The sequence below is a fragment of the Sapajus apella genome, unplaced genomic scaffold, assembly GCF_009761245.1.
Source record: "Sapajus apella isolate SASKATOON/1434 unplaced genomic scaffold, GSC_monkey_1.0 scaffold23, whole genome shotgun sequence".
In the NCBI taxonomy this organism is placed as follows: domain Eukaryota; kingdom Metazoa; phylum Chordata; class Mammalia; order Primates; family Cebidae; genus Sapajus; species Sapajus apella.
This window is the reverse complement of record NW_022436963.1, coordinates 6,008,171-6,029,720: the sequence shown is the minus strand read 5'-3', so window position 1 is coordinate 6,029,720 and position 21,550 is coordinate 6,008,171. Positions and strand designations below refer to the sequence as shown.

Here is a 21,550-nt window from a genome sequence, read left to right as displayed (position 1 = left end):
ATTTGCATAAACAAAAACCTACAGTACACGAGGGCTTCCAACACTGAAAATACTGTATTCTCTACTTTTCCACTAAAACACTGAACTATCTCTGCAAACATCTACCCAGCAAGCAAAGGAAGGCTGACAGTGTAATGGAGGGTGAAATGATAATGTCCTCTTTCATAAATGGAATCCAGCCGACGATAACAATGCACTCTCACAGATTTGCAGGGCATTCTGGATGGTGTTTCAAATATCCCATTCCCCTGCACTTTAAGAACCTGCAGTGGGGTCACCCTCTAGTCAGGAGACAAGTGACCATTTTAAACAGACTGAAGGAAAACCTACACCATATTACTAGAGCAATTGTGTCAGGGCGGAAACAGGAGGAGGTGATGGACGAAAAAAAAAAGAATTCAACAAGGCAAAATTCATAGAAGATGCTTAGGATTGGGAGAGACAATTCAAGGGAATGCAAATGAAAATCTGCCAGCTATGAATCTCCTATTATTTAGAACCCTCAAACTGTTGGTAAGCGTGTAAACATTATACCCTGCTTGATAGACATTCTGGTAGGGGCCTGTGTGCATACCTTTTGGTGCAGCAATTTCACTTCTGGGTTTATTTCAATAGAAGCACACCCAATCTTGCAGAAATATATGCATTATATTCAGTGCACTGCACTCACTGTAGCACTTGTGAGTAAAAAATGTGATGGAATGCTCTGTTATTCAAATACATTTGATTGCAATAAGAGTTGCTGAATATTCTACAAAATATGTATCTTTTTTTGTGAAAAGACTGTGTGTTCATATACACAGAAACATTTAGAATATGTGCCAAATGAAAGAGAAATGAGAACATTACTGAATTGTTTAAAATTTTTACATATGTTGCCTACATTAAAAAGCAATCAACCTATAAACATCACTGTTAATTAATGGTTCTTTTATGGCCTTGGCCTTCTAATATAAATTCACTAACATATCTGATCCATTCTCTTACCCATTAGAGAAACAAAGTTCATGATTTTACCATAAAGGATTCAAATAAAGAAGTTCAGAGTGTCTTTTTAGTTGTTGAAATAATTATGTAAATAGCGTTGAAGCTGATTATTTACGTTGAAAACTCACAAACAGATGTACAGTGAGGGTTACAGGGATCTTTAATGGGTTTCTTTATATAAATGGATATTTGGATTAAAGAAATTTCTTTTTCTTAACTGTTCTATAATAACTGGCATGTCTACTTTTAATTATCTTAATCACCCTCTCTTCTTTACTGAGTTGACACTGTTTGTATATCTTAATGAACTTACATAGATTATTTCAATCGATTGGTTTTGTTAACAGAACAATAAATCTTGACTGATAAAGGATTCAGGATGTAATTAGTTAGCTCTTCTTATTATGTGAATTTCTGATACTTCTGTAATGAGTAATTAAAGATTAATAAGAAAGATAGTCTCAAATTAGCTGCTTCTTATCTGTAAATGCTTCAGGATGTGTGGGGATCAAGCCACATTTGCATTCTCACCGCTAGACTGGCAACTAGAGTAACTTTCTTGATTAGAAAACCCAAAGTTTTAACTATCTCAAAGTCTCCTTCTAAAGAACTATGTTTCCAGGCCGTATAATTCCATGACATGATGGCTGAGTGGATCAACTACATCTTTTTCACTTCTGCTCAGGAAACGGTGCAAGGTGAAGCCAGACAATGTCTGAATCTTTACTGTGCTGCTTTGTCTGGCCGTGTAACTCAAGACAGTCACTTCTGCGACTTCACACCTCTGTCTTCGTGCCACATGACACACAGCTGGGGTGAGGATTCCATGAGATAATCCGCACGGGACACTTAGCAGCTGACTTGCACACAGCAAGCGCAGATGGCAGTTGTGGTTATTATTCATTCAACAAATATTTAAACTCCTGCTATTTGCCAAGCACTGCCTAGGTGCTGAGGACACATCCATGAATGAACAAGGCTAACTTCTGCTTCCAGGGAATTTAGTATTCTCTTTCTTTTCTCTTTCCTCTTTCGGAGTTCTTAAAATCGGAAGCTACAAGTCATGCTGCCCTGTGGTTGTGCCCTTTTGTTCTGACAGTCTGATCAGAAGACGCCTGTAGGCAGGACACTAGTCCAGGCAATCCCCTTGACCATCTTCATGCCATTTAGATGCCCAGACCCTCTGCCTGGAAAACACAAGTGAGTGTCATGCCCATGCAGAAGGCAGCCCAGGCATAAGGCTCCATGACAACATACTCTGCTCGGGGGTCTAGGGGAGCCAAGCAGACCCAAGCAGATAGCAACAGCATTCTTGGAGCACCCTCTTCTTTTGTGTCCCACCACTGGCTAAGGAGCCCGGCTGGGCACCAGCTTGACTCTGGTGATCAACACAGATGATCCCAGAAGCAACCCTGTGGGCAAAGTGAGCAACACTCTTCACAGTTGAGGGGGCTCATGCCCAGACTAAAGTAATCAGCCCCAAGACACACAGCGTATGTGGCAGAAGAGGATTCAAAACAGCCCAACTCCAAAACCCAGGCTTTGCCCCCGTCACCATGCTGTCTCCACTGCCCATAGCAACCACTTCAAGTCCCAAATAGATGTGATGTGTGTTATTTTCATGCAAAAGAACAAGTGTCCACCACACACACATACTTGGTTAAGTGCTCAAGGACTCAAATCAGGCTCACTAAGATGAGCCTTTGGAAAAAGAGTGAGAGGAACATAAGGGGCATGATGAAAATCATCCAAATAATCAGTGGGAAGAAGAAAAAGAACTGGAGACTGTAAACTAAATATAAAATTCTAAGGTCCCCCACCATCTGAATCCACTTCCTCCTCAGCCAGGGCTCTTTTAAAATTTAACCTGAGAGATTGCTTCAGGCCGAGCTGGGAATGGGGATGGAACATGCCTCACTATACCCCTCTGGTATCAACATCAACACAGACTTTAAGTCTGATAAAAAAACAAACTAACAAACAAACATTTTACAAACTATTCTCTCTGAAGCCTACGACTTGAAGGCTTCCTCTGCAAATGAGAACTCGGGCCTCCACCATCCTTTATCTTAACCCAGACATTCCTTTCTATTCACCCCAGGTCTTCAGAGAAAATCAACTGTCAACTAGAAAATTTTAAAATCTTCCTATAAGCTGGGAGCCCCTGCTTGGAATTGTCCTGCCTTTCTGGATCAAACCAATGTATTTCTTAAATGTATTTGACAGAAGTCTCATGCCTCCCTAAAATGTATAAAACCAAGCCGTACCCCAACCACCTTGGGCACATGTTCTCAGGACCTCCTGAGGGCTGCGTGGTCACTCATATTTGGCTCAGAATAAATCTCTCCAAATATTTTGCAGAGTTTGACTCTTTGCATTGACCAAATAGAGGCCTGAATAAGTGGCCTTTTCCAGGCTACGTGACTGCCCAGCCTCGGGCTTGGTTCCCAAATCTCCAACTTGCCAGTCTTGTGGCCTGGGCGAGTTGCTGACACTCTTTCAATTTCAGCACCTCCATTTGAGAATATGCCCAAACCACCCCCTACCTCCTAGAATTGCTGTAAAAAACAAATATAATAAAAATATGAAGAGTAAGGCATTTATTAAAAGCAGGCATTTAATAAATGCTGCATTTTCCCCAGAAGCTGAAATAAAATGGTCAGTGAGCCATACACTGCTCTCCATATTTTAGCTGCTTCGTTGCCATCATCATCACTATTATTATTAATTATTATCATCATCATTATCATCAGGCTAACCTAGCTGGAAGTTAATTTCCAGGTGAGAAATTCTAGTGGCTTGGTGAAAATCTCGCTAAGGCTACTTTCTAAGAAGCTGAAAATGTCAGCTCTCCAGGAAAACCACATCCGGTGTGCCATTCTCTCAGATAATGTGGCTGCGTGGTAGGTTAAGAGAGGCAATGTTCAGTAGCATTTCCCAAAAGCCCTTCCACTGTCCATGACTGTATAAACTCTCATAAAACTAACCAGCTCTCATGTTCTGGAATCTAGATGCTCTGGATCTAACAGCAATAGCAATGTTAAGCAGTCACTACCAAAAGATCAAATGAACCCAAAGTGCAAAGAAGGCACAAAACAGCTGCACTCACAGCAATTATGTTGAAGAAGTCATCATCCCCCAGTGTATCCAAAATGGATGAGACTGTTTGCTTTGCGATAGTCAGACGGAGTCCTTTCATGCTGCCACTGACATCAACTAAAATGACCACGTCTTTCGGAGAAGTTGCTGCCTGGATGTACCTAGGTCGAGGGAAAAATTAAGTAAAAATTAATCCTGACTTCTCTTCGAGATATCTCTTTGAGAAATAACGAAGAGGTCTGACCACTGCCTACCATTTTCGGTTCCTGCAGTCAAAGGCAATGACTCCATTCTCATCTGGTTCCCATTTAATCCCTAGAAGAAAAATGGGGTTATGAGAAACCCAGAAACTTCAAATATTTATTCATAGCATTTCAAGGCTGCTTTACGTTGCTGATTGAATGGACAGGGTGAAAAATCACATGCAAAGACCAACCCCAGAGCTCATCATATGCTCCATCGCCAAGCTCGGGCAGGAGCTCTTGGGTCATAACCCGATTAGCAAACACAGCCTTAGCTCAGCTGCTCCAAAGGCCTGCAGAGAGTGGAGACGTTTTTAGGACTGTGCCGTCCATCAAGGGAGCATGTGACTCTAGCTCCTTCGCTTGGCTAAGGATAAAGGTAGCCAAGGTTATTTTTCCTGTCCAGCAAGCTGTGGGATCATCCACAGATCTCTGGGCAGAGTCTGGCCCCATCCCTGGACCAGGTGATGTAATGTCTATAGCAGGAGGGTTGAAAACATAGATACAATGTTTCCATTTAAGGATATACACAGGTTTCTTCCCTCCTCACTCCTGTTTTTAAAATCAGAAATTTTGGCCTGGCTTTCCACATTGAAATGAAATAAAACGGCTTTCATTATGCTGCATAATAAAGTTTGAATTTCAGCTCCTGAAGCCTGGGGAGTTATCCCCATGTGTAAAATCAGATCCAACATCCTCAGTCTTGTGGTTTGCAGCCTAGTCAGGATATATCCAACTTAGTTTTTAACAGTAAAATATCATTTGAAAAGAAAGGCATTGGCTGCTTAAAAATAAGACAGAAAATCACTCTTTTCAACCATCAGTCCTGCTCAGGGATGGAGGATTTGCAACAGAGACTTTGGAGCTAAGAAAATAAAAACAGAAAAATCATTTTCACGGGAGAGAATCCTGACTCAGCTGGTGGTATTGAGATTCTTCTTTCCGATTAACAATGGCTAGCTTTCTAAAGGACCACACTGGGCTAATCATAGGCATCCGCTGAAGATAACATCCCCAAATTATCACACAGATAACCTTGAGACAGTAGTCTGTAATTCAAAAAGATATTGGGTTCTGTCCTTCTTGTACCTATATTTCCCACTGCACATGTGTCTAATTCAAAAACAGTCTCCACAAGAAATCAGAAAACAGAAGTGTAAGAAACTACTGCCAAATTGGAGGACATTAGGTAATAAAGATAAAATATAACTAACATGGCATTGTATACTAAGGGACAAGAACGCAATTAATTTAAAATAATCTGACACACTGCTTTGCATAAATCAGGTACCATAAGGATGGCACAGTCTTGATAAACAGTGAAGTTATATCCCTGGCAAGGCTAGGCAATGCTCTAATTTATAATTCCACAAATAAGCGGTTTGAGTGTGATATAAAGAGGATTCTTTTATCTTCTGTTTTTTAAATGTGTTGACCCATGGGAGGTGTTCAGTGGATGTTTCTTGAAACAAACTGTGGTGAGTGATTTTAGATCACGGCTATCCCTGCATGTACTGCTGATCGTCCACCAACGTTTTCTGGCTCTGGCATCCTTCCCAATTACAGCCCCATCACTGTATGCTCCACGGGGAGCAGAAAACATGTTATTATCTTTTACTGCCCCAACATTTAGGTCAGGGCCTGGGTGGGGACCAATTAATTACACTCAATGATTTCCTTTTAGGCTAAAACCATTTCCTTGTATATAGGCTTGTTTCTCATTCTAGGCATTCTGAAGCTTGGTGCTTCCCCCCCACCCCCCACCCAAGACGGAGTCTCACTCTGTCAGCTGGCGTGCAGTGGTGTGATCTCGGCTCATGGCACACTCTGCCTCCCAGGTTCAAGCGATTCTCCTGCCTCACCTCCCAAGTAGCTGGGATTACAGGCACCCACCATCACACCCAGCTATTTATTATTATTATTATTTTTAGTAGAGACAGGGTCTCATCATGTTGTCCAGGCTGGTCTCGAACTTTTGGGCTCAAGTGATCTGCCCACCTCAGCCTTTCAAAGTGCTAAAATTACAGGCATGAGCCACCATGCCCAGCTACTTGGTGCTTTTTGAAAAGCTGACATAAAATTAGTCTGCTGGGAAAACCAACAAAGGATACAATTCCAGTATGAAAGAGGATCAAATGGGACAACGTCAGAGCATCCTGTGTACTAATCAAATTTTCATCCAACTGGCAAGCTCTCTGCCAGTCAGTGGACACACAGCAGTGACAGTGAAAGAGGGTCTTGGCTCCTGCCTGCCCTCCGGAAGCCTCACAGCTAGTAGAAGCAGACACTGGATAAGAAATCGCAGGTACCAGAGATGTCATAGAGGAGAAACACCTGATGCTTGTTAGTAGATAAAGGCGACCCTAATACCTAACATGAGGAAGACATCTTTGATCTGGGAGCGGAAATGATGATGCATTGCTGTGCTACAGCTGCCATAACAAAGGACCTTGGTCCCTTGGTGCTCATGGGGGATTAGTTCCAGAACCCCCACCCTCAGTCTGTAGATGCTCATGTCCCTGATATAAAGTGGTATAATATATGCATATAACCTATGTGCATCTCCCCATATACTTTAAATCATCTCTCGATTTCTTATAATACCTAGCATGCACAAAAAGTTGTTATACTGTATTGCTTTTGTTTGTATTATTTTTTATTGCTGTAATTTTTTTCTTGAATATTTTCTATTCATGGTAGGTTGAATCCATAGATGCAAAATCCATGGGTATGAAGGACCAAGTGAACTACAAACTAGGTGGCTGAATAGAAATTATTCTCTCATAGCTTTGGAGGCTAGAAGTTCAAACTCGAGGTGTCAGCAGAGCCAAGCTCCATCTAAAAGTTCTAAGGGAGACCCTTTCCTAGCCTCTTCCAAGCTTCTGGTGGCTCCTGGCATTGCCTGGTGTTCCTTGAGTGACAGCTATGTCACTCTAATCTCTACCTCCATCTTCCCATGGCCGCCTTCCCTCTGTGTCTGCGTATCCTCTCTTCGTCATATAAGGGCACCCAACATATTAGATTTAGGGCCACCCTAAACCAGTATAACCTCATCTCAACTTACCTACCTACATCTGCAAAGGCCCTATAAGTAAGGTCACATTCTCTGGCTCCTGGTGGACATGAATTTTGGGAGGATACTACTGAACCCATTATCTATGGGTAGGATTTGTTAAACAGGGGGTGGTAACAGACTAGAGAAGAACACCCCAGGCAGAGAGGACAATGTGTGCAAAGGTCCTGAGACTGAGAAGACATGTCCAGTTTGAGGAGCTGAAGGGATGTTGGGGTGACTGTGTGTAGAGGACATCCCCACCAGAGGAGAGGAGCCTGGGAGGCAGCAGGAACTGTGAGGTCTGGACCCTCTGTGCTCAGGACATGAGGTATATGCATTGGGCAGGGATGAAGACAGTACGCTCAAGGCAGTTCCAGGCACAGCCGCCCTGCAGGTAACAGTTAACATCATACTTTGACCCAAAGTTAGGGCTCAATGAGTCTGTGGCAAGGGAGGGGGGTATCATTTTGCCCAAACCTGACATTTGTGCCAAAATCTTCAGATTTTCCTGAGATGTCCAGTTAGGACTAAGACGGGCTCTCCCAATTCTCAAGCCATCGTTCTCTTCCTTGCAAAGGCGTTTCCACAGTGGGTTTTGTGAGGAGTTCTACAGGATGCTAATGCATGTTAAGTGGATCAAAGCAAAACTGTTTTCTACATAATGGAAGGAACAGCTAAGGGCCTTTAACCTGCTCAAGTGCACCTTAAAACTCTATGACTGGGACCCTAGTGGTAGCATTTACCAAGCTAATTTGACCATGGAGTCCTTCCTCCTCCAAAAATCTCACAAGAAAATGCTTTAGGCAACAAACTTTGGAAAACCACTGTCCCAGGTGGCACTGCCTCCCCTAGGATGTAACTTTTTAGTATATAATTGTTGGTCCACACAGGTATTTTGAAAATATTCAGGTAACTTCAAATCTCAGAGGAATAACAGTTGGCTCATCTTAAATCTCTGAGATCCAAGGAACTATCACTTAATCAAGAAGCACTCCCACGAGCCACACCATTTCTGGAAGTGCCATATGCCTTTTGGAATCCCACTCAGGTAGGACGGGGTGGGACACCTGAGACAAGAGGAACGCTAGGGTTGGAGGTGGGGGGAGCTGCCACTCCCCCTGCTCCGGGGGGCTTTCCTGGCCTCATCGTCAGCATTGGTAATTGGAAGCCCGCTTTCCACAGCTTTCAGAGGACAAAGTCTGCAGAATGTGCATAAATCCCTATGTGAAATGGAAAATAATGCCAAAATCTCTGCTCGAATTTGAGGGAATTTGAATCACTGTGCAACATTCCTATATCCCATGGTTTCTCTCCCACAGACATTTACAAACTAATATTGGAGGAAAATTAATTTCATTTTAGACAACGTGTGACTTCCTGTTCTCTTTTAGCTTCTGAAAAAAAAAAAAAATAGTAGGGCCAAAAGAACAGAGCCCTATACAAGCCTGAAGGTCAAGCTGCATGTTCCCAACATGATTTCACATGGCAATGAGGTATGAGACTGTGTAATGGAACCACGAAGGACTACAATGTACAGCATAATAAAAATCTGAACATCTTTTTGCTGTGTTGTTTTATTTCTGCTTCACGCTCTCTTTTTCTCTCCACTTCAGCAAACGGCATCTTCATCCATTGCTTTTCTGCTCTTTAAAGTGCAATGATTTCCACACAACATCCCTGGCATTGCCAATGACATTCAAATCATCTCCACAAACTACCACCTGAACAGATACTGCCTGTCCTACTGAAACACGGCGTTTGCCTTCCTTATTTGAAAGCAAGACGTCCAGAAAGATGTGGAAAGGAAAGAAAGAAAATCAAGAGGTGCAGATGTTGGTTTATCCTTAAGTTCTGCCCAATTCCTTCCTCAAAAAATATTTAGTACATGGCCCATGATGTAAAGTTGAAATACAGATCTTCCAGCATAACTTTAAATCTAAAATATCTGGTCAAAAATACATGCTGGCTCCTAATATGAGTCAAGCTGGAGTGAAACTTGGCTTTAAAACGTCTTCTGAGAAGCTGTCTATGCACTCCTCTAAAAAGAGCTCCTTTTTCAACCAGATGCTATCTTTCCTGCCAATCTCTTGAGAGGTTATACACCATAAAAATGAGTATGTAGCAAGATAGTTGCTATGAAAATTATAAATTATGGTGTTCTATGATCATCGTTCCTGGAGCAGTCCTGTTGAGCTTGTCAAGGGAAAAAACCCTAATATCAATCACACTCTCCCCATTGCTAAACCCGAGCCTGGTGAGGGAGGCATGGAAGGGAAGAAACAAAAAGGAACACTGTGCACAGAACCTGAACTTAATACTAGCAAACAGCACGTATGAGTCCAAACTTATGGAGAGCTCTGTACTTAGCTGCCCAGCTCCCTCATCGTGGCTGTAGCTATGAACCAGTTTTCACCTTCTTATGGCATCCAAATCATGGTGTGAGGCTAAGACAGCCATTTCCCCTTGTAATCACCAAGACTTCTACAGGAACAAACTCCCCTGGGTACGGCTATGTTCTGGAAGGGACCGAAGCTTCTGATAATCATGCATGAACCTAATTCATGTCCTGTTTGATTAGATAGTGACCTGTCTGTGATGTATAGACATAGTTTTCTTTACATATATACATGGGTAGGTACTGTCAGCCAGCCATACCATTTTGAATAAAGCTAAGGATTGGCCAGAACAGGAAGAATAGGTCAGTCACTGGTGGCCTCAGCCAGTAACCAGGTAGAAAATGGGTCCCACAGAGGGCTATAAAAAGATGAATTGGCCAAGGCTCCCAGGAAAAGGGATGACTGTGCAGCCCTTTGATCCTCTGCCTCCTGGGTGATGGGGAGCCTGGAGAACACTACTCTCTAGATGAGATGGTCATAAGGCATCATGAGGAAACAGCCAACAGATGGGCATGTCCGGTGTCTGGGACATGGTAGGCAGTGGGGTGGAAAGCACAGGTACTATGAAGACTTGGAGGAGGGGGATCAATGAGAAAACAAAGGGACTATGGCTCTGTACTGCATTTATGCCAGCTCCTTGCTAAATCATCAAGTGTCTACCAGACTGCAGCTGGGGACCAGCTCCCCAAAGAGGAAATAGCTCTATTCTGCTCCCCAGAGAGGCAATAGCTCTATTCTATCTGAAGAGAGAGGGTGGCTGCCACTGGTGTAATGGAAGACAATAGATCTGGTGGAATCTGACCTAATGGGCGATTCATTCAACAAACACACAGTGAGCACCCACTATGTGTTATTCTTGCTGCTGGTGACAGAGTAATGGACAAAACAAGTGACTCTGTCCTCCAAGGGGCAAATATTCTGGTAGAAGAGATAGGGATTGGAAGCCTGATGGTTCAGGATTTCAGGGTAGAGCCCCACTTTATAAAGTAAGAACTATAGAGCCTAACGACATCTTCTGTTCAGTGAGAACTTTTTGCAATGCAAGCCCTGAAAGATAAGGCTGGTACCTCGGAAACTAGGTATCAGACTACAACAGCACTACGTTATTCAACATGGTGGCAATTAACCATGTGTGGCTATTTAATTTTAATTTTAAATAAAGTTAAATAACATTTAAATTTCAGTTCCTCAGCCTCACTAGGTACACCTCAAGTGCTCAGTACTCCCGTGTGACCAGTGACATTAGTGATATTAGATAGGACATAGAACATTTCCATCATCTCATAAAGTCCTTTGAACAGCACGAGAGAGTTAGCATATGCCCTTAGGGCATAAATTGAACTGGTAAGGCCTATGTGTGAAGCCATGCAGAAATGGACATCATCATCACACATAGGCTTCCAGGCTAATGCTTACCAAAGTTCTCCTTCCCAGAACTCTTTCCTCTCACCCCAGGAGTTGGAGTTGGTGATCCTTCTGAGGGATCACCCAGCCCCTTCTATTTCCTCAGTGTAGCATGAAACACACTGTACCATGATGATCTATTTGCCTGTCTATCTCCCCATGGTGGTCACTGATGCCCCTCTTTTGGGGATGCACTCTAGGCAAAGCCACAATTATCCTGACTAGTCCCCAGGGTTTTGGATGGCTAACCCTACCCACTAGTTCTTCAGGCATCAGTGGTGGGCATGAAACTCAGAACAGGCTAATATGTGGACTTTCATCCAAGCTACTGGGACAGATGCTCTCTCCTCCCCTGGAATCCTCACTGAGAAATCCTGCCAGCCCTGTTCCCCATTATGAGGAGATCACCTGCCAGTGAGACAAGGTCAGAATGGAAGAAGGCAGAAATGAGAGCCAAAAGAAAGGATTCAGATTCCAAATAACATTGCTTCAGTCTCTCACTGCTGAGCACCGAAATCCAGCTGTAGCCCAAATGGCATGTTCCCTAGATTTCAAGTTACATGAACCGGTAAGTGTGCTTCTTGCTGGAGCTAGTTGAAACTGTGTTTCTGTCCCTTGGAACCAAAATCCATGATCAGTGCATGTTCCCACAAGAGGGAGCTGGATGAAGACAGAGACCTTTTCTGTCTAGTTCGTGATTTTATCCTCAGGGCCTCAGATAGTGCTTGGTACAAAGCCAGCACTCAGGACATGCTTATGTAAAACTGAAGAAAGACTCCTCTGCTTAAAAACACTCACACTTACCACTGTTTCACACCACTTTAACAATGGAAAGAAGCATCCTGAAAAGAAAAACATCCTCACAAAATGCTCACGATCACTCTTTGTCCAGGAGGCAAGAGGCATGCTCTGTGTTCAGAACCAAGCACAGAGCTGAGTGGCCATAGGACATTTATCAGGGCACTGAAACACCTTGGTGAACTGCAGCCCATGTCTTTACTAACATAGAAATGATGTAGGCATTTCACAGGCCACATCCTGCCCAAAGTATCTTTAAAGAACTGTAAACATGGCTGAGCCAATTGTTCTGATGGATAAAAACCTTGTATGTAAATTAATCTCCCCTATTACATAAGCCTTTTATGAGGATTCTGTTTATTTTCAAATGTCCTCGTGACCATAGTTAAAGGACTTCTTGTCAGTGGAGACAACAGGTGATTTGTGTTTCTACTTATCTGACTTGCCCTATTCTCGATGCCACATAGTGAGAGGGTTGGACACCCAGTGGCTTCCCAAGCAGAGCAGCCTCTCCAACAGGCTCTGATTTCAGCAATAGCTGCGTCGGATTTGCTCTGTTGAGTGCATCAAGGCGGATTGCAATTTGGTGGCACTGGAACTTTAATCGTCCACTGTTTATTATGGTGTTATCTTTAATAGGATGCTTATTGTTTACATTTCTGTGGGCTCTGGGAGGAAGCATGCGTGCCATGCTGAACACGGCTCTTGGGAAACGTTGTGTAATCTGGCGAAGCAGACACCCGGCAGGCAGTTCTTAGGGGACAGATGCTGTGCGCGGGGCAAACAGCTCTGCAAGGCGGAGGCTAGCAGTCTCTGTGCCTCAAAGTGGGAAGACATCGGGTGCCTAGTCTTACTTAATGAAAACATAGAAGACTTCACTTAATTGCTCCAAGATTATTCAGGGTGGGTTTTTCCCCCTTCTTTTAGGTTGAGCTTGTTAATTTCTACAGCTGTGATGCTGGCACAAGTGCAGCCCCAAGTCCTGTTTTCACAACTTGTAAGCAAAATTAAAACTTCCCTTTTTAATTAAAATTCAAACCAAACCAGAATTAAAATCCCATCACAAAGCAGAGGACTGGGAAGGCTCCAGAAGGAACACCTGTTCCAAAGGCATGATGGACAGCCTCTGAGATACACACTGCTGGGGGTGCTGAGTGCACTGGGGCTGCTGGGGGCACCCTCTGTGGAGGGGTTGTTGCCGTCAGCAATGCTTGGGCCATTTCAACATCTTCCTCCAAGGGGAGTCAGCACTGGGGTGGACAAATCTAAGTTCACATTCTCTATTTCTTAGCCATTAGTGAGAATTTAACTGCCCAAGTATGACTTGCTTTTTTCCCCAGTAATAATAATGGCAATAATAGCAGTAGTAATAAGGCTAAACTCTTGTTCAGAAGTACTAAATAAGGTACAGTTCACACCACAGTTCTTCACATTTGGTGACAGCTCTGTGAATTATTCTACTGAGGAAGGTACAGGCGCAGAGAGTTCTGTGATCATGCCCTATGTGTGAGCATGCCCATGTGGATGCCACCTTGCCATTCCTGTCCTGCACCCTGACAATAGATTTGGACTTAATCTTTCATTTTCTTCTAAGAGAAGGCAGAAAAGTTTTAACTGAAACCCTAAAGAAAAATATCACATGATCAGGTAACATTAATCTGAGTCATAATTGTCAACGCAGTGATACTCACCCGGATACTGCCTAAAAAAGCCCTTTGCACTTCCGAAGTATTGCCATATAAGAGATGGGTCACGGTCAAAGTTATCTACAAAAACTTTGTTTAGGGATTCAGACCAATAAACCCCATTGACAATTGCAGGGTCTATAAAAAAAGAAAGAGAGAGAGAGGGGAGTATTAGAAACCAATGTGAAATAAAATTCCTGGCATCCCATACCACTTGGCAGATACTGGCACAAGGTACTGCATCTTCCAGGAGGTGATGGAGAAAGTTACAACCTCAAAAACGTTTAGCTCCTGGGGATTCCAGATGCTGCGGATTCCCCTCCTGCCTGAGCCCTCATAGCCTCCCAGGAGCCTCTACTGATGGCTCCTCACTTGAAAGACTCTTCCTTTTATTTGTAACTTTCAACATCACATATCCCATAGAGAAAAATCACATAATCCTCTTTGAGAAAGCAGAGAGAGACTTTATTAGCATTATTTTCCCGCTTTCCCCCTACTGAGCCAGAATTTGGCATTAAAAATAGGAAAACTGTATTTTCTCTCACTGTAATCACCTGAGAAACCAACACAGCCCTGTGCCATTTCTCTTTGCCCCTGACTTAGAAATTTGCTTTTTAAAAAAATAAATAAATTGAAATTACATGACTAAATCTCTCTACTTCTTCTGTTCAGCAGACTGTGAGTTCTGTGAAAGCACAGACTGCCTCTTGATGGTCTTCTGCTGTACTCTTTGACCAGCATGTGGCAGAAGCTCCAAAACTCTTGCAGAGGAAATAGAGGGAAGGATAGATGGATGGTGATATGTTTTGGCTATGTCCCCACCCAAATCTCATCGTGAATTGTAGCTCCAATAATTCTCATGTGTTGTGGGAGGGACCTGGTGGGAGGTAACTGAATCATGGGGGCAGGGCAGGTCTTTCTAGTGCTGTTCTCATGATAGTGAATAAGTCTCATGAGATCTGAGAGTTTTGATAAAGTTGTATTATAAAAGAATACTCCCCTGCACATGCTCTCTTGCTGTTGCCATGTAAGATGTGCCTTTGCGCCTCCTTTTCCTTCTGCCATGACTGTGAGGCCTCCCCAACAATGTGGAACTGTGAGTCAATTAAACCTCTTTCCTTTATAAATTATCCAGTCTCAGGTATGTCTTTATTAACAGCATGGGAACCGACTAATACAGATGGATAACACAAAAGGCTGTTCTCCAGACAGCAGGCAATCATTTACTCTTTTGTCATGGAATCCCATGAGCAAATTTCTTTTCCTCACCTATGATAACCCAAAGATAACTTCTTGCCTTCAGTTCAGAGATTTAAAAAAAAATAAGGGTGAATTCCTATTCGATACAGTATTAGAATTCCTGGCCAGGGCAAGCAGGCAAGAGAATGAAATAAAGGGCATCTGAATAGGAAGAAAGGAAATCAAACTATTCCTGTTTACAGATGACATGCTCATGTACCTAGAAAATCCCATAGTCTCAGCCCAAAAGCTTCTTAAGCTCATGTCAGCAAAGTCTCAGGATACAAAACCAATGTGCAAAAAAAAAAAAAAAAAAAACAACCACCAGCATTCCTCTACACCAAGAATCCTGAAAGGCAAATCATGAATGAACTCCCATTCACATTTTCCACAAAAAGAGTTAAGTACCTAGGAATATAGCTAACTAGAGAGGTAAAAGATCTCTACAAGTAGAACTACAAACCACTGCTCCAAGCAATCAGAGATGACAAACAAATGGAAGACATTCCAAGATCGTGGATAAGGAGAATCAATATTGTTAAAAAGGTCATACTGCCCAAAGCAATATATAGATTCAATGCCATTCCTAATAAGCTACCATCAAGATTCTTTACAGAACTAGGAAAAAACTGTTTTAAAATTCATATGAAACTAACTAGGAAAAAACTGTTTTAAAATTCATATGAAACTAAAAAAGAGACTGAATAGGCAAGACACTCCCAAGCAAAACAAACAAAACTGGAGACATCACAGTACCTGACTTCAGACTATACTATAAGGCTATAGTAACCAAAACAGCATGACACTGGTATCAGAACAGACACATAGTCTAATGGAACCAAATAGCCCAGAAATAAGACCGCATGCCTTATCTTTGAAAAACCTGACAAAAGCAAGTAATGGGGAAAGGATTCCCTATTCAATAAATGGTGCTGAGATAACTGGCTAGCCATATGCAGAAGATTAAAACTGGATCCCTTCCTTATACTGTATACAAAAATTAACATAAGATGGATTAAAGACATAAATGTAAAACCAAAAACTATAAAAACCCTGGAATACAACTTAGATAATACCAATCAGGACATAGGCACGGACAAATATTTCATGATGAAGATGCCAAAAGCAATTGCAACAAAAGGAATAATTGACAAATGGGATCTAATTAAATGAGAGAGCTTCTGCACAGCAAAAGAAACTATCAACAGAGTAAACAGACAACCTACAGAATAGGTGAAAATTTTTGCAAACTATGCATCTGACAAAGACCTACCATCCAGTATCTATAAGAAACTTAAACAAATTTATAAGAAAAACAACTCTATTAAAAAGTGAGCAAAGGACCTAAACAGACATTTCTCAAAAGGAGGCATACATGCAGCCAACAATCATATTTTAAAAAGCTCAACGTCTTTAGAGAAAGGCAAATCAAAACAACAATGAGATACCATCTCACACCAGTCAGAATGGCTGTTATTAAAAAGTCAAAAAGTAACATATGCTGCTGAGGTTGTGAAGAAAAGGAACACTTATACACTGTTGGTGGGTGTGTAGATTAGTTCAACTATTGTAGAAGATAGTGTAGTGATTCCTCAAAGACCTAAAGACAGAAATACCATTAGGCTCAGCAATCCCATTACTGGGAATATACACAAAGGAGTATAAACCAGGCTCTTATAAAGCTACATGCATGCACATGTTCAGTGCTGCACTATTCAGAATAGCAAAGGCATGGAACCCACCTAAATGTCCACCAATGATAAAGTGGATAAAGAAAATGTAGCACATATACACCATGAAATACTATGCAGCCATAAAAGAGAATTAGATCATGTACTTTGCAGGGACATGGATGGAACTGCCGGCCATTATCCTTAGCAAACTAACACTACTTTAGTTAGACACAAACTAAAATAATTAGCAAACTAATCCTTTTCGAACAGAAAACCAAATACTGCCTGTTCTCACTTATATGTGGGAGCTAAATGATGAGAACACATGGACACATAGAGGGGAACAACACACACTGGGGCCTAAACTGAAGGTTTACAGGAGGGAGGGGATCAGAAAAAATAACTAATATGTACTAGGCTTAATACCTAAGTAATGAAATAATCTGTACAATAAACCTCCATGACACAAGTGTATCTATATAACAAACCTGCACATGTACCCCTGAACTTAAACATAAAAGTTGAAAAAAAATAAGGGTGAAGACAAAGAAAAAGAATAAATATTTCTTGCACACTAGCTGAAGCAATATGGGTCACTGAGGATGCTCTGTGATGGTTCACTTCTTTTTTTAACCCCTGAAGACTCTGTTTCAAAATGATGCCACATTAAGCAACATTCTGTTCTTGGAGTAGAAATAGCTGTCAATTGTCAGGATGAAAAGTATGACAATGACAACATGATGAGTTATTAATGACGAGGAAGAGGCGGAGGAGGAGAAACTTTCAGTGAGTTCTTCCTGGCGTACAGGCATGGTGCCTACCTTATCTCCTATCCCCCCCCCCCCCGCAGCAGCCCTCCAAGGCAGGCTGGATCCCTTGCTCTCCTCCATTCTACAGCACCAGGAAATGAGTTACGTTCCTAAGAGCATCCAACTACTAAGGGGCAAAGCCTCTGATCTGAGGTTTCCTTATTTGTAAAATTGGGATAATAACACCCACCCTATACATGGAATACTATGCAGCCATAAAAAAGAATGCGGTTATATCCTTTGCAGCAACATGGATGGAGTCAGAGATCATTATTCTGGGTGAATTGATGCAGGAACAGAAAACTAAACAGCCCATGTTTAGGTTTCATGTATATGTTCTCACGTGTAAGTGGGAGCTAAACACTGAGTACACATGGACAAAGAAGAGAACAACAGACACTGGGGCCTACTTGAGGATGGAGGGTGGGAGGAGGGTGGGGATCAAAAAATTACCGATTGGGCACTATGCTTACTACCAGGATGATAAAATAATCTGTAAACCAAACCCCTATGACATGCAATTGACCCATATAACAAACCTGCACATGTACCTCCTGAACCTAAAATAAAAGGTGGAAAGAAAAAACAATACCCATCCTAGAGACCTGTTTGGAAGGTTAAACAAATCCACAGACTACAGCTAATGGCCAAAGGCACCCACACAGCCACTGATGGGGCTGTTCCCTTGGCCTAGAGCCCTGTACCCCCACCAGAACTCCCTGTTGGACACTGAGTCACGAAATCCCACTGTGACATCCTCATTCCAGAGATTCATCGATACCATACAGACACAGGAGGGGTCATCAAGACAGTCCAGTCGTCAAGTTGCAGAGTAAACAATGAACAACATAATGCTAGAAATGATCACATAAGACAGGTCCACTTACAAGGGCACTCAGGATTGGCCCCAGTGCACCTCCCCTCCCCCACAGCCACCTGCCCTTTTAGAGCGGCAGCCCCAGGACACCCACCTGCACAGCTCTAGAGCCCACAAAACAGTGCCGGGGCCAGCGGGCAGACACTGTGTCCTGGCTTGTGTGTCACCTCTGTCCTGCCTTATTCCTTCAGATCACTAAGGTAACTGTAATAAACCCCATCATAGCCCAGGACTGTGAAAATGACTCAATCAGCCTTTTACCACAAAGTAATTTTAGGAGGACTTTATCCTCACAATCCTGGAAAATGGAGCTCTTTCTTTTTCCTGTTCAAGCTTGATAACAATTATTGTGACTCACCCATAGTGGCAAAACTCACTTAAATTAATCCACAAAGATGCAAATACAATAATGACACTGAGAAACCCATGGTTCTTGCCTCCATCAATGGCCTCAATTATGTCTGTGTCATAAAAACCTTCCACAAAAAGAAGTGAAAATTCCATTTCCCTAGCTCACTGTCTCAACATGTTAAGGAGCCAAAGTTTCCAGTTAGACAATTCTTTTTTCTCAAGTGTGGCAATTAGGATCATTCTTTTTTTCTTAAGCGTGGTCTCTTTGGTGTAGAATAAGGCTGCCCAGACCTCCAGGTGGTCCTTGAAACCTAAGATTGCCCCCTGAGGAACTGGGAGCATCTTCAGAAATGCAAAAATAAAAAAACAGGACATTTCACTCACTTTATTTGGACACCAAATCTTGCTCTAAAATTATGCCTCTGCAAGAAAAGGGGGCTTCGATTTTCCAAGGTCACAGTGAACAAGGGGAAATAGAACCACTAAAAAAAATAATCTACTTAAAATGGGGGCTGTGTTGCATACGCCCATTTGATCAAATATTTGAAATAACACTTACCTTGTAACATAATCACAGCGTATTGATTTTACAAGCTTGCTTAGCAAGCAATTTTAATAGAAGGGGAAATCTTAAATCACTGTCTGTTGTTACAGTCATTTAAAAGATAGGAAAAGAAAAGAACAGAAAAAATACATGGAGCCGTCATCTAAGCATTTAGGTGAAAAAAAAATACAAGTTAAAAATGATTTTCCCACCATCACTGACAGAGAGTGGAAATGAATAACCCACGGGACAGTCAATGCTGCCCATACCCCACATACACCCAGGTCCCCTGGCCCTTCCACCGTCCCACAGGGAGCGGGCAAACGTCACGTGGGGGTGTGGACCAGAGTTCAGTCTCATGTTCCTTGATGGGGGCTGAGCTGATTTGTTTTTCTTATGGTCACTTGTGAAAATGACAGCAACCTGCCAAGTAGCAGGCAAACCATTTTCCTTGTTTGTGTTTTGTTTCAAATTCCGTTTAGAAGTCCCCTTTGCTTCACTTAGGGGTTCTTCAGGCATCAGATTTATCTGAGCCTTGACTTGCACCTCCACCTCCAACCTTTTTAGAGATTTAAAGTACTGAATAGGCTTTCTGTGGCAAAATACCACAAACTGGATGGCTCACAGACAACGGAGATTTATTCTCTCACAATTCAGGATACAAGAAGTTAAAAGTCAAGCTGCAGGCAGGGTTGCTTCCTTCTGGAGGTTCTCAGAGTCTGTTTCATGCCCCTCTCCTAGTCTCTGGTGCTCGCCTGCCGTCCTTGATATCCCTTGGCTTGTAGCCTCATTATTTCCGTCTCCACCTCCATCTTCACATGGCCCTCCGCTCTGTGTGTCTCTGTGTCAAATCTCTCTCCTTTGTCTCGGAAGGACTGGTCAGTGGGTTTAGGCACCACCCTAAATTCAGGATGCTCTCATCTCAAGATCCTTAAATTAATTATATCTGCAAAAACCCTACTTTCAAATAAAACCACTACTGCAGGTACTGGAGATCAGAATGTGGACATATCCTTTTGGGAACACTGTTTAACCCAGTACTCTCTTAATTATCCTACACAATATACTCATATCTCATGGTCTGTATGTATTCTTTTAAATCAGTTTCATAAAGGCAGGGCTTCTACCTAGTGAAGGATGTTTCAAGGCCTTCACCCTTTTTTTCTTTATGGAAACAATTCAGATTTTCATGTCCATATTACATTTTTATAAGCTAACCATTCATCCTGACCTCTATCAGTGGGTCCTACCTGTAATGCACTAAGTTGCATTGAAATCACTTTCCTGAATGTCTACAGTATGTATCAATGACCAGAATTCTGCTCGATAAAGTAAATTCCAGGATAGTATGACCATTTTTTCCAACAGTCCTACCCAATCCACATTAACTTAGTATTCATATTAGTCAATATGTAATCCAGGAATAGCAGTTCTGTTCCTCTACCCTCTGAGACATGAAATTATCCCCAGTGCCAGTCTAGAATTTATCAAATGTTCAGCTTTTACTAAAACAGACTACTAGCAGAGGTTTGGGGAGTAAGAGTCCCACACCACCTTTGTGATAAATTTACAGTTTGTATTTGAAGAGCGCCTCCCACAAGCCTGATCTGTCTTTGTAATGTATCCTACATCCTAACAGCAAATAGCTTTTGTAGTTTTCTTCTTTCATTTTCACGCAGATAACTGCTCAGACCTGTGGTGTGCACATTGCTACACAGGGTCTCCATGTGTGGCATGTGGCTAATGTTCACTCTGCATGCTCCTACACACTCTTGCATACCTTTCCAGATTAGCTTAGCATCTTTGAATAAGGTACTGCCTCTTATTACTGTATTTTAGTTACAAGTTCCATCCTGGGCGGTGTCTGAGATGGTCAACCCACATGGATCCAAGCAGATTAATGGATATAAAGCACTTAGCACAGCAACTGGCACATACAAAGTGCTTCATAAATACTGGCTGTTACTTCATTCATTAGAAAATAAATAAGGTCTTGGCTGGGGCTGCTGGCTCAAACCTGTAATCCTAACACTTTGGGAGGTCAAGGTCGGTAGATCACTTGAGCTCAGGAGTTTGAGACCAGCCTGGCCAAGATGGCGAAACCCTGTCTATACAGAAAATACAGAAAAGTATCCAGACATGGTGGTGTGTGTCTACAGTCTCAGCTACTCAGGAAGCCGAGGTGAAAGGATCGCTTGAGATTGGGAGGTCAAGAATGCAGTGAGCCAAGACTGCACTACTGGACTTCAGACTAGGTGACAGGGCAAGGCCTTGTTTCAAAGAAAAATAAATAAATAAAATAATAATAAATAAGCTCTCAAGAGGAGCTCCCAACTTTGACCATGTTCTCCACATCAGGGTTGCTGGGCAGCACCTCAACAGCAGCACGGC

General features: G+C 42.4%; 1 protein-coding gene across 9 annotated transcripts in view; it reads right to left on the bottom strand.

Annotated features, from left to right (window-relative positions):
* CACNA2D3 (calcium voltage-gated channel auxiliary subunit alpha2delta 3) overlaps positions 1-21,550 on the bottom strand; it is a 933,834-nt gene that overhangs the window by 475,229 nt on the left and 437,055 nt on the right. For 8 of the 9 annotated variants that reach the window (XR_004272347.1, XR_004272353.1, XR_004272348.1 and 5 more), the window contains 3 exons: positions 13,673-13,804; positions 4,341-4,401; positions 4,097-4,247 (listed from right to left, as the gene is read on the bottom strand). Coding sequence is in view for 2 of the 9 variants with exons in the window: in XM_032289508.1 (XP_032145399.1) it covers positions 4,097-4,247; positions 4,341-4,401; positions 13,673-13,804 (344 nt within the window). In the remaining 7 variants the exon portion in view is untranslated. The remainder of the gene's footprint in view (positions 1-4,096; positions 4,248-4,340; positions 4,402-13,672; positions 13,805-21,550) is intronic. The other variant, XR_004272350.1, reaches the window with a different exon arrangement.